Source organism: Stylophora pistillata, chromosome 2 (assembly GCF_964205215.1).
Source record: "Stylophora pistillata chromosome 2, jaStyPist1.2, whole genome shotgun sequence".
Lineage (NCBI taxonomy): Eukaryota > Metazoa > Cnidaria > Anthozoa > Scleractinia > Pocilloporidae > Stylophora > Stylophora pistillata.
In genome coordinates, this window is record NC_142520.1 from 43,657,107 (window position 1) to 43,669,630 (window position 12,524).

Below are 12,524 nucleotides of genomic sequence, written 5' to 3' on the forward strand. Positions count from 1 at the left end.
CGCAGGAAAACTGATTTTGAGTCGTTTGCCTTGTTGATTTTCAATTCTGTTGCTTCTAGGCGTCGTTTTCCTTGCCGCATTTGTTTTACAGAAAACTTCAAAAACTTTGTACACCCCTTAAATATTTTCCAAAATAAATTTTCTCGTTTAAAACTTTGGAAATAGGAAAATGTCTTTGACGACAACAAAATGCCTTGGTTTCAAATTTTAGCTCCTTTTTCTTTCCGCAAATTTCGCTAAATTTTAAACCACGTATGCTTGAGCCTGCGTTGTTGACCGCGTACCTTTGACGTAACATTTCGTTTTTAAGCTCTGTCATGAAAGATAAGTTACACCGATGAGGTTCGAGTGGTGACGCCTGATGAAGACGTCTTTTAGTCCGAACTATTTATATTTACAGACGTCAGCAAGACAGCGTACACCCAGAGCTATACAAATGACAATAGTCTTCTTCAAAATTTAAAATTACATTTTCTCGGCTGAAACAATACCTTACTAGATGAACTTTGCAAGATAAACAAGTTAAATGTAAATCAGAGCGGGTACAAATCTTCAGTATAGTTTCTATTGAAGTGGCTATAATTGTGAGTCACTTTTATATGTAAGATTATTTTCTTCCGTGAGAAAAGGCCCGGGAAAACTCTGTTTAATCGTCATAAAAAATAGTTCTCGTTGCGCTGGGACTTGAAGGACGACGAGACGAGCTTGAAGGTCTTCTTAGGTTTTTCACTTTAACTTTCCTCTTTGAAAGCATCAGTGCCTAAAGAAAACAAGAAGTGAGAAGTGAAAACGAGAAGTGTTCGTTCGCCGTTTTTGCTCTATCAATATATATATTTAAATCTCTTAGTAAGAACTCTGACTAAAGTAGTCCGGTTATAAACTTTAACTGAATTCTTGGATGTCAATGTTAAAAAAAACACATATGCTTCTTGGCTAAAAAAAGGATAAGATTAAATTGGTTTCCGGGATGTCCAACGTGCAATTTTATCACTGAGATCCGTGCCTTTTATTTTCTCCGGCCAGTAGTCTTTAACAAAGTTATTACACGGTTTTCTGTACAATACCTGTGTTAGTATTGGCAGCACGATCACATTACCCGGAGGCTGCATCCAAGGTTCACCATCTATTTGTACAGGCATCTCTGATTTTAATTTGATATTTATCTGTAATAAAAATCATAATAATGGATAAAAAAAGGATCGAAGTGCGCGTATAAAGAGGGTCAGTTTCTAAAGCAACTGTGCTGCTGCGTCGGTGGAGATATTACAACATAATTTGGTTTTATCAGCTGATTTGATATTATAAATTGACCACCATGGAGGGTGTTTGAAGCTGACGTTTCGAGCGTTAGTCCCTCGTTAGAGCGAATGGTGGAATTGTGAGTTGTGTATTTTCTATACAGAGAAATGAAACTACGCTATTGGGGCAATTTTGCTGTCTTTGAGAAATTTACTCAGGCTCATTAACACCCAACTGCACTCGAAATCGTGTCATTGCCTATACTTATTGGTTACTTGGGCAAAATACCCTATTTTTCCCTAGCCGATGTTCGAAAACCAGAGCTCGCGCTCTTTCTTCTCAGGAGGGAACGAAAAAGAATAGCCCACGTGTAGCCGTAACCGTACTCTTCCCGCCCCGTGGAGAAACGAAATGGAGGGTACGGTTACACGTAGGCTTGGGGAAGGGTAGAGATCATTCTTCGCCAACATGGTAATGTGACAAACAAGAATGACAAGATAACAATAAGAGAGAATAACTCACTTATGGCTTCATTTCTTTACTGGATTACAACCAGAAATCTTTACCTGGGCTCCCTGTGCCAGTCGGATACCAGTCCTGATTCCACTTTGAATTTGACCCTATAAGTAAAAAAGAGAACAAAAACACTCATCTTGATATTCACTGCTAAATGAAAACGTTTCTATTCCATATACGTAAGAAATGACGAGGCTGGGTACAAAAAATAAGGCAGTTAGTAGTGAAACATCACGTGGTGCAGATTGGAGAGAACTGTATAGAGAATCCACCTGCTGATGTTAGGGCATAAAAGGCAAAGCCGGTAGTGATTCTGACTTACCATGTGCATGACTCCCTGAAGTCCAACTACCTCTACAAGACCGTCACAGTGACAAGCTGAGGCATAACCCTGCAAACAGAGTCAGCAATTCTCAATTAAGAGTCGAAGAGGAATCCGGGATCACATCTGTTTTGATTAACTTTGCTTTGTGATTGGTCCAGATATCTCAAGTCACCATCTGAACTAATCAGGTGCAAAACCACCGTGGTTTGGTCATTTGCAACATTCGCACTCACAAATGATGGTGTTCTCGTTGGCTACATGTACTTGCAATTTTGTCTTTTCTGGTTGGCCCTTGTGATGACTTCTGTGTTGATCATGTTTACTATAGGTGTTCTCAAACGATCTATTGGTCGGTATTTCAAGCAAGAGTCGGTCGATACTCGACCGATGCTCATTTGAGACTCGGTCGAGACTCGATTGATATATCGGCCGAGATGTATGTCGGCCGATATAGCGATTGACTCGACTGCGTGTTTTTAAAGACCTCACTTGCCTGGGACAAAAAGGACAGAGATCAATGCTAGATTCAAGTCGTATTACATACATCTTCTTTGTCTGGTCCCCATGCATCCATACCTGCTCCCCAACTAGTCGGACAAAAAAAATTATAAAAAATTAAAGGGAAAACTAAATACAAATGAAAAAAAAATCCCTCACGTGTATATAAGCGATACTCGCACCTGAACTGCTACCAATGAAAAATCAGAAAAGAAAACTTTAAAGTTCAACTTTAACTAGATTCGAAACCATACCTTCCAGCCAGATACAGTCTGGGTGCTACACCTGACCGGGCTGCAAAGTCACATGACGGGCGCGAGACAATTGGGGCATTTTCGATTTATTAAAATTCTAACATGGCTCTGAGGCTTGGAGGTATACAACTAAAGAAATTGATTATTCATCCCTCAACCTCGATGTTGTTCCTTTGTTTTGTTCCCCCAATCCTGGCAGCCAAGTTTGAATTTTGATATATCGAAAATGGCCTCTTTTTGTACGTTCTTCATTCCCGCAAAGGAATCAGATTTTAATGAAATGAAATACATCACGTTGACCTAAATTAATACTATTTTGACTTAAGGATGAAAACTGAGCATCTTAAAATTACGATTTGAAACCGATTTTAATCTGTTTTCTCAATCCACTCAATTGGAAATTTCACCACTGCAACACTGTTTCGAATTCTTTTCACTGACTTCAACTTCCAGCTTTCACTAACCTGCCTATGTTAAGAATAACAATTCCTTCTAGTGTTGGTAAGTCAATTTTTTTGCCATCAATCTGTAGCGAAACAGAAAATTACAAATGAAGATGCTGAGAAACGAGAGAAAGATAGATCACTGGAACCGTAAGGAGTGCAACAGGCAAAAAAGTACCAAGGGATACTCCAAAAACCATCTCATTCGGGCGTTATATTTTTAAGACAAACGTCTTCAACTACTTGGCGTTCAATCACTCAGTGTTGAATACAACTGACAAACGATGATGATTTTAGGACAACACTCAATATTAAATGAGTTAAGTTTGTAAACAAGACAAACACCTTCCCAGTGTAGGAGCTTTTAACGCTTTCGCAAAGTGAGGCTACTGTAACTATTGCTATTCCACCTAATTGTGATGCTAATTCATCGTAGATTAACATCCTCCCCATTCCCCTTTCGCGGGATTTTGTCCGGTTTATTCGGCCGTTCGCTGTGGGTAAAGAGACGCTTTCTAAGAACACCGAATTCATCCCATGAAGGCAACCATGTAAGCTATTCCGATATACGACATTTCGACTTCGTGAGTAAATGTCCGCGAGTAGCCTTTGACGATTTTCTTTATCCCTGCTCTAAAGTAAACTCCTTTGTTATGAAGCCTGAAAAAATAAAAATCACAGAATCGACGAACTCTTCCTTACAATAAATCATAAAACGCAAGGTCGAAGTTTTCTAACCTATTCACTTTCAAAAGCGCTTACGATGAAAGTTAAAATCTATTGGACGTTTGACTGCTCCGTGTCCGTTAATAACCTTTGGAGGGTGGGAAGGGGTAGGTAGTCTGTAAGACATCTAAAGTGATAAATAGAGTCGGGCATGCACATTCCCACAGACGAATTCGAAATACAGACGACAAAGAGAACAACTCAGAAGACTATGAAACATTTCTTATCAATTGCAAGTGCCATCCACTAGCATTAGCAATCAACACTGTTCCTTAAATCGAGCGGATGTAAAACTACTGTAACAAGTAGATTTACTTTTTTTGCATCCTCACCTGCTATGGAATTTATCAGGTGCTTCCTCTCTCTGAAGATGAAAATCTAAACAAAGTTCAGCTCCAATTCCGATGCCAAAGTAGTTATTCATCGTAAAAATACTAGGATCGTCCTCTCTTCCTCCCATCGAACCAAGTGTGCTGTCGTTTGACAGTGTGTCAGAACGTTAGTGTCCACGGAGTCAAACATGACACTTCGTGAGCCTGGTCAATGGCCATGAGTAGCGATACAGGACTCTCGCCGCCAGAGTAACCACTTCCCCAATGGAGGATACGAGAGAGATCATTACCTGTACGTTTACAATCTAATTTAGTTTCCCAAACATTATCTATCCACTAAGAAGAACACCAGAGAGATCAGTGCATGCAAGCTGAGAATCTCATCCAACTTCCATCTCAATCTGTATCCACTAACGAAATCCCCACAAACAAATTATCAATCACGAGAGGGGAGTGGGCGTCAGTCCTTCCCAACAGAGTACAAAGGGGGAAATCTTAAGAATATTAAAATCCCTTATGGGCGATGAGTGATGGCTTGTCCCGAGGTCGAGAATCTCAGGCAATTTCCAACCTATTCTCCATCTACTATGCTCCGAGGAGGGGCTAAGGATTGAAACGACAGCTTTTCAAATGCGTCATAGCGGTTTTTCTATCACTGTAAACCTCTAGCTGTCAACCACGTGCTGGAAACGCTCATTTAATTGTCACATGAAGCATTAACCTTGGAATAGTTATCGATGATCGTTCGTTGATCTTCTTTTAAATACAAAGGCTGTTGAGGCTAAACAATTAAACTGGAAAGCTTGCACGACTTTTTGAAGTGTCCATCACTTAGAAGCACGTGAGGCAAAGTCGAGGCTAGTTTTAGATTTCCATCCGATTGACCAAGTTTGTCGGAAGAGTCTTGAGATCGATCACACAGCCCAGTACAACAAAACTTACACAAGGCTTTATGTTCGACTACAACAACGACTTCATCCGACGAAACACTCACCGACCCACTACCACTACCGAAACAAACGACACCGCAACCCCTACGACTACAGCAACCATACCGTACATAAAAGGCATGTCTGAAAACATCTCGCGCATCTTACTACCCTTCAATATCCGCGTCGCCCACAAACCCATCACCACACTACGTCAGTTACTAACCAACGTTAAAGACAAAGACGAACCGAGGAACAGACAGGGAACGATTGATAAGATCACTTGTTCCGACTGCCAAGCCTCCTACATCGGTGAGACTGGCAGAAACCTCACAACAAGACTGACTGAACACAGACGGGCGACGAGGAAAGGTGATGTCAGCAATCACATTGCTGAACACCATCGACTTACCAACCACAACATTGACTGGGACTCTGCGCAATGCCTAACCTACAGCACTGACTATTTTCAACGACTGACTCTGGAAAGCTGGTTTACTAACTTAGAACAGACTCCCCTAAACAGATGTCAACAACTACCCGCCCCATACAAACGACTCATTCACGACATAAACATCACAAACGACCGAAAAAGAACAACCTAGCTTTACCGACAGACCGAAACAGACCAATCACGAACGACTTACGTCACTTGAGTCTCACAGCCAATAACATCACGGCAAAACCAACCGATCATTTCACACGAACTGGAATAAGAACATTCTACTGACAACAATCACTCACTTGACTCTGATGATGACTTCCGCACAGGTTGTCGAAACGTCAGTCACTGCCACCGACAACAGTCCTTCTCAGGACTACACTCACCCGGACGATCAGACTACACCTTCACATGTTACCCCCGGGTTCAAACCATTTACTGCACAAAGACTATACCTGGAAAGAGTTACAATGTCGACATTGGGTGACGTAATTAACGGTAAAAAACTACAAAAACAAAAGAAAAAAATAAACTCCCTCAGTCGTTTTGGTCATATGACCAGCTTCGCAAGCGAGTGTTTTTATGCCATTCCTGATTTCTGATTGACAAAAGCGGCGGTTCTACTCTCGCAGGATTGTCTTTCGAATTCCACAAAGTAAAACTCAATGACTTATCTTTGAGTTATTAGGCAGTCTCGTATGTCACCAGGGAGCAGTAATGGAATTTCAAAGTAAGCATTGCAGTCTGTCAAAACGAAGAAAAGCACGTAAGGTATTAAATGTGCGAAAAGAAAAAGGACATAGCACTCGGTCCAAATGCTTCATCAACCAGAGCTAACTCCGCTTTCTTATAAATTAACAATGGGACAAAACCTTAAACGAGTTCAAAGTCAATCAGAACACAGGACTCGCCTCATCTTGCCTACCGGCACTGCCAGCGATAGTACATAAACCCCTTCGGGCGGCTGGTATGTCGGCTGATAATGTCCGCGGCTGAGAGATTGTCCGAAAAATGAGTATTTGGCCGAGAAGCGAAGCCTTGAGGGCAAATATGAAATTTTGAGGACCATCTCTCAGCCAAGGACATTATCAGCCGACATACCAGCAAGCCAGAACAGGGTTTATTTATTGTATAACCCTCCCATTAATTTCCACATCGCAATTAAACTGCGCGTAAACAAACAAAAAAAGCCAGTGGTGATCTGATGGCGAATGCGTGTGATTGACGCGAGCAAGCAAAAAAAAAACCAGTTTGGTTTCCTTCCATGTAAATAGGAGAACAAAAAAGTTGACACTCTTGTATTGACTATGTTTTCTTTTTTTGCACGGAAAAAACCGGAGGACAAATATCGACGCGGACGGGGGTTATTGTGTGATAACTTTCCTGTGATTTTGCACCACGTGACGTATAGTAACCAATAAAATCGCGCCAAAATCAATGGGTGGGTTATAAACTGTAATAACACTTGTGTAAATAGATTCATGCATTGATTTTTAGAATCTAGTAGCTCACCATAACTTGGAAACACACTTTTCATCTCACAATATTCCATAGCTGCAAAACAATTACATACAAACTGTTAATTGAAATGAAGAAAGAGGATGAGAACAACCAAAACCAGAAACCGTCCTCAGAAGATTCCAATGCGCAAGTCATTTGGCCACTAAAACGTCTCTTGTCAACTCGTTCCCAAACCTCCGTTCCCCTTGCAAAGTGGAATGAACGTGACAGGTTTTCAAGCGAACGAGGACTCAGGGGACGAAATTAATCTCGCATAAAACAAAGTCACTTGTCTATAAGCATCTCACAAACAAACAAAACAGAACTCACTTTCTCCTAGAATGTCGCCAATCAAAGTTTTGTATTTACTTGGTTCCAGGCCTACTGGGAGACTGCCAACACAAATGCATACACTTCCCAAGGGTTCTAAGTTTTGCCTCAAGTAGAATCTTGTGAGTTTCATTTTCCTTACAGACTTCTGCAAAGAAAAGACATTAAGTCAATTTTATAGAGAACCTACGATCTTCAGATAAAAGCAATATTTGTTATACATCATTAGAAATCACTTTGCACTTATCAAAGAAAGGTATAATTGTAGACAGAATAGCTGGAAGCACGAAATTATATAAAGAGCAAAATTATGGCTATGTAATCCGGCAGAACTTTCCTGGTTCAGTACATTCTAAAAAGAATTCAATCTGGTAAAAATCAAAATCCAGATGGCCATAAATTTGAGAATAGCCACCATGATTGAAACTTTAGAGGAAGTCAATTGGAAGGTGAAAAGACAGAGAAGTGCCTCACTCAGATAATTAAAACAAACAAACAAAAAAAAATTGATGGGAGAATTTGGGAGAGTCCAAAACAAAGAAAGGGATCAATTTTCTTCAGTGAGGAGGGGAAGGCGATTTCCTGAAGAACGTTCACTCAGTTGAGGAAATATAAAGGTAATAAATGTATTAGAGTCCGTGAAGAAAATGTCATTTACATTGAGAACTTAGAAGAAAAAGTATCATTCCTCCCAATTGATAGCCTTTACAAAGTTCAAAGGCTTATTATTAATTTGAAACAAAAGCTGAACATTAGATGCATTCCAAAGTCCTACTGATTAATAAAAAAATCTTACTTTTCTACTATCCATCAAGGATTTCCACGGACAGTCATTGTGTTCCATTCTTCGTTCATGGACTGATAATTCAATAAGAATAAAAGTGGTGTGAACTGGCAGGTTAATTATCAAAAGCGCTAAATTTGAAATTGAATGCACTGCATGGAGTTCTATGAAGAATTTGCGAGTAATTTTCTACACACGCTTTCGAGTATTTCTTTCACCCGCGCGTAATTTGCGTGTAAATTGCGTGCAATATGGCGGATTTACAAGCATAATATGCGCGTGTAATGCTGCTATTCTTTCAGTCGGTATTGTGTGCAGTATTGAGTTAATAACTAGAGCAAATGTCCTTTATCCCATTACGACCTCAATCATGAAAAATAAGTTTAGAAAAATCTACATAAAATGGGATATGTTACCTCCTTGAGTTAGGTGTACTTCAGTCAGGGAAAAGTCATTTTCATTGGCACCCTGTGCATAAGAATTAATTTCTTAGTTAACAAAAAACCAGAGGAATTCCATTCAAACTTCACTCAACTAGTATTTAATTTATTTTAAGTTGCATTAAAAAGCAGTCCTGTGAAACAAAAGGAAAGATTGAAAATGTTCCAAAAGATTGGACTACATAATGAGGAGAAGAGTGATGGAAGTGAACTAGCTGAGAGAAAGGATGAGAGTGAGAAAAGAGAGGGAAGGAAAAGGAAGCATGGAAGCAAGAAAGTGAAGGAAAGAGGAGGGGAGCAAGGGACAGGGAGGAAGCAGTGAAAGAAAGGAGGGAGGAAGTGAGAAACAATCAAGAGAAGATGAAGGGGTGTGAGGAGGGGCGGGAAGGGAGAAAGCAAGGAAAAAAGGGAGGGATGAGAGCACCCTAAAAATTGATGACATAACGCACTGAAACTTGAGACAAACCTTCAATCCAAATTTTTCTAAAGCAGCACTTATCACATCTGTAACAGTTGTCTGTGCAGTCACTGGGATTGTCTTAAATGTTCCTGCTGCACTGTATTGGGTATGTTACAAAACAATTAGTTCACTATAAAATTATTTAAACACCCACAGCTGAAAAAAAATGCAGTTTTGTCCTTACATGAAGCATGTGGGTGGTTAAAAAGTTGAGAGAAAAAAAAGGCAATCAGTACACACAGATTTTCAACATTCTAAGAGGGGGATATCTCTCAACTTACCAAAGAAATGTTTAAGAATCAACAAATTATGCAGACGGAACTGATCAATTTTCATGAACTAGAGCCCTGCACACATATCACAAAGGTCATGGTTTCAAATCCCGTGTAGGCTTAAATTCTTTTCGGGCATATTTCCACCACTCCATAAGTAGGGATTGTTATTAAGCGGATCACTTTCCTAAAAAATTGAAAACTTCATAACCCGGAGAGTACTTTGAATATTTTTGCCAGATTCCTGCAAAATCACACCAATCTCCCAATATGACATAACTCTCAGAGACATGGTGTAAAAGGGTTAAGAGTATGGCCTGATTCAAATGGATCCTTTTAATGACATGAACATTGTACCAGCCAATTAAAATTTAATAATGATCATTATATAATTACTATTACTCACTTTATCATTCCAGGATAAACTCTTATATATCCTTTCCGTCTATCTGCACTCTCCAGTGGGGAATTGATTAAAAAATGAAAAGAGAAAAAGTTCAAATGTCCAAAAGCAAGAACCATGCTGACTTGTAACCTTGTTTACAAGAAAAATATTATTTAAAAAATTTAACATCACAATAAGAGGACAGCTGGTAAAGGGAATGGCTAGTAGACTCAGAATAACTAAAAAGCTAATCAGGCTGGGTAACATACTGGTTAAATAAATCAAACAGTAATACTTAGATTTTGGGTGGTTGACTACAAATGAAAGAAGAAAAACAAAAAGGAAAAGAAGAACAAAAAGTGTAAAAATAAGATAAAAAAATAATATCCAGAAATAAATTAACATGATGGTAATAATTAAGAAGAACACAAAGTATTACATACACTGTTACAGTTACTGTAGTAAAATGGACATATCCAACAATATGAACCCTTTAACCCTAAGAGTGATTAGCATCTAATTTCTATTTACAGTATCACCCTTGACTCAAGCATTAAGGTCAGGAGAATAACAGAAATGATCAACAACTACAAAAGCTGTTGATTGTTAAGCAAACTCTCCCTTTCAGCAATATAGGAAATGTATAGAGAACAGTTTGGAGAATATGCATACTGATGTATGGGTGATGGGGTGTAAAGGGTTAATAACTAATATCATGTGATCTAGTTAGCATCTGACTGGTTTAGGAGAAGGTGCAAGATAATTATACAAGGTATATCACTCAATCCTCTACTAAAAACCTGTCAATGTGAGAGTAATGTAATTGAAACCACATGAACCTGAATATATTTAGAACACTTTCTTGGGCCAATTATTGATCACTACAATCCTACCTTCATTCGAAGGAAGATTAATGGTTTGGGTGAACTTCTTTCAACGAACCGATGAGGTTTCTCTTCAGGATCAAGGGCACGCTCATTCTCTTAAAACAGCAAGAGATAAAATCATGATTAATTAAAACACCAAAATATGCTGGTTCTAAAAGACTTTGTAGAAAACAAATGAACCTTGTAAACATGGATTATTTCAATCACATTTTTAAAAGAAATCAACCTTTTTGCTCATGAGAGTGATCAAAAATTAATTTCGCCTTACAAAAAGTGATATGATGACCAGCAGAAAGGAGATGAGAGGGAAAAACATGTCAAACTGAGGCAGATTTCAAAGCAGTTTCTCAGGGATAAAGTTATAACTAAAAGAATGTAAAGCAGACACTGAAGAGAATGGAGATTTTGAGCTTGACAGTTCTTCTTATCTCACCTTCATCAACAGCTCTTGCAAGGTAATAATTGCTGGGATTATCTGTGGTGTGAAATTTTTTCAGGGCTTCTTCCGAAGAAACCACTGAAAAAAAAAAACCAATAATGCTAAAATTTGAAGCTGCAATATCTAATACCCTTTTGCTAATTAGTCTACATCAAGTACTTTGCAAACTGCAGACCCCACGGCCAAACCCTTCACCTACCTCAGCTTTTTTAGAAGTAAATTCTGGTCTTGTTTCAACTAGTTTCCACAAATACAAATTTATTAGAGTGTTACAAGTTACACCTGAGTCGCATACTCACTAGAACATTGCTGGCTTGAGCTGTCCTTGGAATCACTATGTTTTTACAAAGTTTTGGATCTGTTAAGTTGCCATCCATAAATCTTTAAATAAGTTTCATCTACTACAAGGAATTTACTACAGGGTTTACTTTTGTGGGCAGTGTACAGAGGACTGAAAGCTAGCATTGGAAGAAGTTAATATTAAATGAAAACAACCTGCCTATGGAAAATAGAACATGTGCCAAATTAACATGATTTAATTTCTTAAATCCTCCTACCAAGAGACAACATTTGGCCTCCTTCCCTGGAAAGTTCAACTGAGATGTGTTATTGTATTACCTTCTTTAAGTCACGCACTGTTGACTTTTGGATGACAATTATGGCTGAGGGTGTTTTAAAAATTTATGCATCACAGTATATGTACACACTGCATATATAGAACCATCAAATAAATAACATTCTGGGCTCAGGTGTTCAAAGACCGATAAGTGCTAACCCAGGCTTAAATTGTAATCCAGGTTTCTATATTTCTCTATTCAAAAGCTGTTTTAGGATAATTTTCCCTATTCCTTTTAGAGTATTCAGTCATCAAATTATTTCAAAGCCTTCAGATCTGTGATTAAATTTCACACGAACTCTTGGTTTTCTTAACCGGCTTTTGAACAACCCGGCCCTCTTCTTTTGGCTTTCATCTCTGTCCATCAGGGTTTCCTCAAGAGTTGATAATATTAATAATACGTAATATAGTTATTGATAATTATTCACCAAAGTAGAGTTAATAGTGGAGGATATGAACCAATCTGCAAAGGGATGAGGTATTAATGCCCACTAATGTCACTTACACTGGAGTAAAAAATTGTTTTTAATTAGTAGAAACCACACCAAAACAAAAAATTAGTTTACCAAAACATGGTCAGGAATGACCCACTTGACATGCAGTTCTGTCTCTTGACTGTTCGAAGGTAAATGGTACTTGGCAATCAATTCTGATTTAGCCTGTCAGTGCACAAGAAAGGCACTTTCCACGTTACTGTATAGCACAGG

At 38.8% G+C, this 12,524-nt stretch overlaps 1 protein-coding gene and 1 pseudogene across 2 annotated transcripts; both read right to left on the reverse strand.

Annotated features, from left to right (window-relative positions):
- Window positions 1–3,510: 3,510 nt before the first annotated feature.
- On the reverse strand, window positions 3,511–4,720 carry LOC148739688 (diacylglycerol kinase theta-like; annotated as a pseudogene). Its single transcript, XR_015996946.1, has 2 exons — window positions 4,334–4,720; window positions 3,511–3,935 (listed from the first exon to the last, which is right to left on the reverse strand). The product of XR_015996946.1 is annotated as a diacylglycerol kinase theta-like (transcript).
- Window positions 4,721–5,296: 576 nt separating this feature from the next.
- On the reverse strand, window positions 5,297–11,382 carry LOC148739689 (diacylglycerol kinase theta-like). The gene is made up of 9 exons (XM_088750090.1): window positions 11,196–11,382; window positions 10,769–10,857; window positions 9,897–9,946; window positions 9,225–9,315; window positions 8,735–8,786; window positions 8,331–8,392; window positions 7,535–7,682; window positions 7,217–7,258; window positions 5,297–6,448 (listed from the first exon to the last, which is right to left on the reverse strand). Exons 2-9 carry the CDS (start codon window positions 10,772–10,774, stop codon window positions 6,375–6,377), a joined length of 525 nt encoding a protein of 174 aa, XP_088606216.1. The 5' UTR covers window positions 10,775–10,857; window positions 11,196–11,382; the 3' UTR covers window positions 5,297–6,374.
- Window positions 11,383–12,524: the final 1,142 nt, after the last annotated feature.